At 49.9% G+C, this 5,068-nt stretch overlaps 1 protein-coding gene across 1 annotated transcript; it reads right to left on the bottom strand.

Annotated features, from left to right (window-relative positions):
• Positions 1-464: 464 nt before the first annotated feature.
• On the bottom strand, positions 465-5,066 carry Foxi3 (forkhead box I3; the record flags this gene model as incomplete). Its single annotated transcript, XM_012517283.1, has 2 exons — positions 465-1,099; positions 4,763-5,066. Coding segments are annotated over 2 exons (939 nt in total), but the record flags the coding sequence as incomplete, so codon positions are not given.
• Between the last annotated feature and the right edge of the window lie 2 nt (positions 5,067-5,068).

Raw genomic sequence — 5,068 nt, 5'->3', positions numbered from 1 at the left:
CAAAAGGAACCCAGGGCCATGCCTGCAGTGTCATTGCTGCTGGGGGCCAGCTGGGCACCCTGGATGCCCAGTACCCACCAGATGCCAGACAGGGGGACCTGTGAGCAGCACATAGTTCAAGAATTTGTGGCATTTCATATAAAAATCCAGATTACCCGGCTTTTCTAGAAAAATCAGCACCCTGCCATGTAGAAGACAACCAGCTGCTCGGGGCAGGCTTCGGCAGGCCTCTCTCTGCTGCTCCAGGTGCCAGCTGCTGCGGTCTTCCCAGTTGGGAGTTCTGCTCCCTTCTATTATGGAGCTGCTGGGACACAGTGACAGACAGAACAGAGATGGTCCAGCCCCACACAGGATGCACAAGCTACCTGTGTCTAAACAGATCCACCTAGAAAAACTCCTTGGAGTTAAGTGTTCTCTGCTTCACAGGACCACGCAGAAGTTTGTTTCCACCGCAGGACCTGCGCCTACACCTCCGAGCCCTCCCGGGGATACATGAGGCTGTTGACCATGCTGAAGTTGTAGAAGGGGCTGCTGAAGGGGCTGCTCTGGCCTGCGCTGGTGCTGGCGGGGAAAGCGCTGTAATAGGAAGGTCGCTGGCTGCTGCTGGTGCCGCTGCTCAGCTGCAAGGCATCGGAGGCCGCCTCCGGGACGGAGGTGGAGGGGAAGGGGCTGCTGGGGGCCAGCTGGGCACCCTGGATGCCCAGGTGGCGGCTGCTGGGGAAGGCACGCTGGGCGCCCCCGCTGCCACCGCCACTCAGGCTGCTGAGGCTGCTGAAGAAGGTGCTGAGGCAAGGCGCGGAGCTGAGCAGGGAGGATCCCGGGGAGGACGCAGTACTCTTGGTGTCCTCAGGGGGATCGGGGGAGGGCGGGAGCCGCAGCAGGGAGGAGGGGCTGTTTCCTTCCGGCTTTCCACCCTCGCGGGCCCCCAATCCTTCTTCTGATTTTGATGCCCCCGCGGCCCCTGCCCCTGCCCCTGCCCCTGCCCCTGCCGCTGAAGAGCCACTGCTGGCTTCGGAGCGACGCTTTCGCTTCCGACGAAAATTTCCGTTGTCAAACATTTTCTCACAGTTTGGATCCAGAGTCCAATAGTTGCCTTTTCCTGGGGAGGAGAGACCCATTAGAGGATCTATTTTATGAAAGATTAACAATAATAAAATAGAACGATTATATATACTGTAATTTCTATGTGAACGTAGTCTCTGCTTGCTTCTGGAATTTCCACTTAATATTGTGGGGCTGCAGTTGTAAAACAGATAAAAACGGAGACCACTCCGATTTCAGCCTAAGCAGAGAGCAGACTTATTAAACACTGACAAAATTCTCAGTCAGGGGGCCGGGGAGATGGCTCAGTAGAACAAGCACTTGCCTGGCAAGAACAAGGGCCTGAGTTCAATCCCCGGTTCCGCAAAAAAAAAAAAAATTCTCAGTCTGTGCGGTGTTTAGCCACTTGTTGGAGAAGACATTCCTTGTGTCAAAGAGAAATCTGGAAGCGTCTACTACTTCAACCTTAAGACCTAATTCTATTCTGGAGGCACACAATAAAACCATGCAATGTGTTCCCTTATTCTAGATCCAAATGGTGAGATCTGGCAAAGCCTTCAATTATGGTGCTATTTAAAATTGAGCTTCAGTGGGGCTGGGGAGATGGCTCAGTGGAATAAGTGCTTGCTGGGCAAGCACAAGGGCCTGAGTTCAATCCCCAGTTCTGCAAAAAATAAATAAAAAATAAAATAAAATAAAATTGAGCTTCAGGGCCAGGGAGATAGATAATAGATCAGCAGCATAAGCGCCTGCTTGGCAAGTGCAAGGTTCCAAGAGTTCAATCCCCAGAACCAAAACCCAAAGCAAAAAATTTTGAGCTTCTGTTTCTTTTATAAAATGGGAATTAAAACAAAAAGAGATAAAGAAAGGTACGTAGGTAGTAGTGTGGGGTCTTAAGTGCTGTCTCAGCATCGAGGTTGGCCCACCACAAGGGGTGAGAACAGGGTTTAAGTAGGTACTTCCCTAAAAGCATATAGCTCCTGTGCCTGAAAAAATATATCCCACTGGGAAAGGGGCACCGAGCTACAAAATCAATCCACTGTGGGAGGCACATATTTGGAGCATTAGGCAACTCTACAGCCAACATTCACACCTCATCCTGAGCAGGACATGTCACAGTGAATGCCGCAAGCTTTCAGCCCACTGGACAAGCATGCAGCACTCATTCAATGCATGAAATGCTTGTCTTCTGCCTAGAAAATGTCCCTCACTATCAATAAGTTAAGTAGAAAAGACTTGTCAATTTTATTATTCAATAGTTCCCCCCTCCCCTTCAATACTAGGGATGGAACCAGTACTAAACTACACTACAACCCCACTCATTTTGTAATCTTCCTGCTTCAGCCTCTAGAGTAATGAGATTATAGGTGTGTACCACCACACCCGGTTCATTAGTTCTTCTTCACTGCTGACAAAAAGAATCTTTGGTGTTCCAAAGTCTTACTAAGTAATAACCTTGAGTCTCTTACCAAGATAACCCCTTTTACTGCTCAGAGACCCATGGAGATAGGTGTTACTACTGGCCCCTTTAGAGATGGGGAAATTGGGGTATAGACTGGTTAGTATTGTGTCACAGCCATTTCCAAGGCTAAACCAGCATTTAAGCAGGCAGGCTGGCTCCAAACTCAGCTTTTTCCCTCCAGGTACTAGGGATTGAGCCAGGGCCTTCTTACTGGGCTACAAACTGGCCCAGTTCTTTCTTTCTTTCTTTCTTTCTTTCTTTCTTTCTTTCTTTCTTTCTTTCTTTCTTTTCTTTCTTTCTTGTGGAACCGGGGATAGAACTCAGGCCCTTGCGCTTGCCAGGGAAGTGCTTATTCCACTGAGCCATCTCCCCAGCCCCTAGACCCAGTTTTATCTGAGACATGGTCTTGCTAAAATGCCCAGGGCAGCCTGGAAATTTGCAATTCTCCTATCCTTTGAATAACTGGGATTATAGCAGTCTGCATTCTTAACCGTGTTTGACAATACCTCTTAAGAGTTAGCAGGCGCTCCCTGGAGCACAGGATTTCTGTTTCCAGTCAAGTATTTTCTACAATAGTTGCAGGAAAATATATACATATATATAATTACCATTTAGAGTAATATTTGGATATGTATACTAGATCATCTTTGTACCCCCATTTTTTTCTTTTTGGTTTTTATTTTGTTTCTGCAGGTACCACTCGTAGCTTTGAACTTCTATGTGACATTTAAAGGAATTTACAGACAACCAACACAATAACCCTGGGAAATTCAAAGGCCAAATCAAGATGTCTTCTGCAGCAGTGTGCCCTGTGTGGTAACCACTAGCAACAGGTGGCCAGCAGCACTTGAAATGTGGCTAGTTCCAGTTGAGATGTGGCATAAAACACACAAGGTTTTTAAAGACTTAGGCTCAAGAAAACAACATATGGGGGCCGGGAAGATGGCTCAGTGGAATAAGTGCTTCCTTGGCAAGTCCAAGAGCCTGAGTTCAATCCCTGGTTCCACCAAAAAAAAAAAAAAAAGAAAAGAAAACAACATAACCTCACCAGTAATTCTTATATTTGTTTTTTGACACTTTCAGGCAGGGGAGATGGCTCAGCGGCACAAGCACCTGCCTGGCAAGCCCAAGGTCTTAAGATTCCTGGTACCAAAAAAAGGGAGGAAAACCCACTTTGGTTATTTAAACATAGTACAGCTAGCGGTTTTTTTTTTTTTTTTTTTTTAATGTGGCTACTAGAACACCTCCAGTCACATGTGGCTTAGAAGTCACTGCTCTAGGGGCCAGGGAGATGGCTCAGTAGAATAAGTGCTTCCTTGGCAAGTGCAAGGGCCTGAATTTAACCCCCGGTTCCACCAAAAAAAAAAAAAAAAGTCTCTGCTCTACAGTGACTTCTTAGGGTACTGAAAGCACCTACTACCTCAACCTTAAGACTTAATTCTATTCCAGAAGTACACAATAAAATCACACAGTTCCTTTATTCTAGATCCAAATAGTGTGACCCAACAAAGCCACCAATTGTGGTGCTGTTTAAAACTTAAGCTTCCATTTCTTTTATAAAATGGGGGTTAAAACAAAAAAGGACAAAGGTGCCCACCTAGTAGTGGGGTCTTGAATGCTAGCTATCTCAGCATAGAGGTTGGCTCCCAACAAGAGATGAAAACAGGGTAGTTCAATGGTAGAGCTTTTATTAGCATGCAAATGGCCCAGGCTTCAGGGGTCAGCTCATTCTGAGCGCCACCGTAGTGCAGAGTTCTCCCAGCCCCGTGCAGCAGGTTCCAATGCCTGCAGCACTCAGTGAGCCGCACTCAGATCCGACGGAGGAAGAAGTGCTCAGTGCGCGGCCGCCTGGAGCTAGCTAGCTCTTTGGGCAAGACCTAGGATTCTCACCTCACTTTACTTCCTTCAAAACCATCCTCCATCGGAGAGCTCGTCCGTCCGTGACCTTCCCAATCTACCCGGTCCCTTCGAGTGCGCAGACGAGCGCGAATCCTAACAACACACCTCCCAACTGGTCGGCCTCGGGTTGTGGATATAGGGGATGCGCTCCCCCCCCCCCGCCGACTCCTCCCTCCACGAACCTCGGCTCCTTCTTTGTCCTTTGGTCCCCCTCACTCGGAAAAGACTGGGGTGCCTGTTTACCATTTGCGCCCCAGCGGGGCGCAGGAGACCCTCGAGATCTCCGCGCCGGCCACTCACAGCCCCCCGTCTGCGCCCCGCGCCCTCCCTAGCCGGTGGCACTCGCTCAGCCGGCCTCACCTGGGTCGTCCTCGTCGCGGGGCACCTTCTTAAAACAGTCGTTGAGCGACAGGTTGTGGCGGATGGAATTCTGCCAGCCGGCTTTGCTGCGCTGGTAGAAGGGAAAGCTGTCGGCCACGTACTGGTAGATGTGGCTGAGCGTGAGCTTGCGCTCGGGCGCGCTCTGGATGGCCATCGCGATGAGCGCCGAATACGAGTAGGGCGGCCGCACCATCTTCATGAGGTCCTCGCGGCTGGCCATCGACAGCCAGCCCAGCTCCCCGGGAGCCCCGGCGGCCCCGGGCGCGGCGGCGGGCGAGGTGGGCG

Source organism: Octodon degus, unplaced genomic scaffold (genome assembly GCF_000260255.1).
Source record: "Octodon degus isolate 3935 unplaced genomic scaffold, OctDeg1.0 scaffold00162, whole genome shotgun sequence".
NCBI lineage: Eukaryota > Metazoa > Chordata > Mammalia > Rodentia > Octodontidae > Octodon > Octodon degus.
Note: the sequence above shows the minus strand (reverse complement) of the source record. Positions and strands in the feature narration are given on the sequence as shown.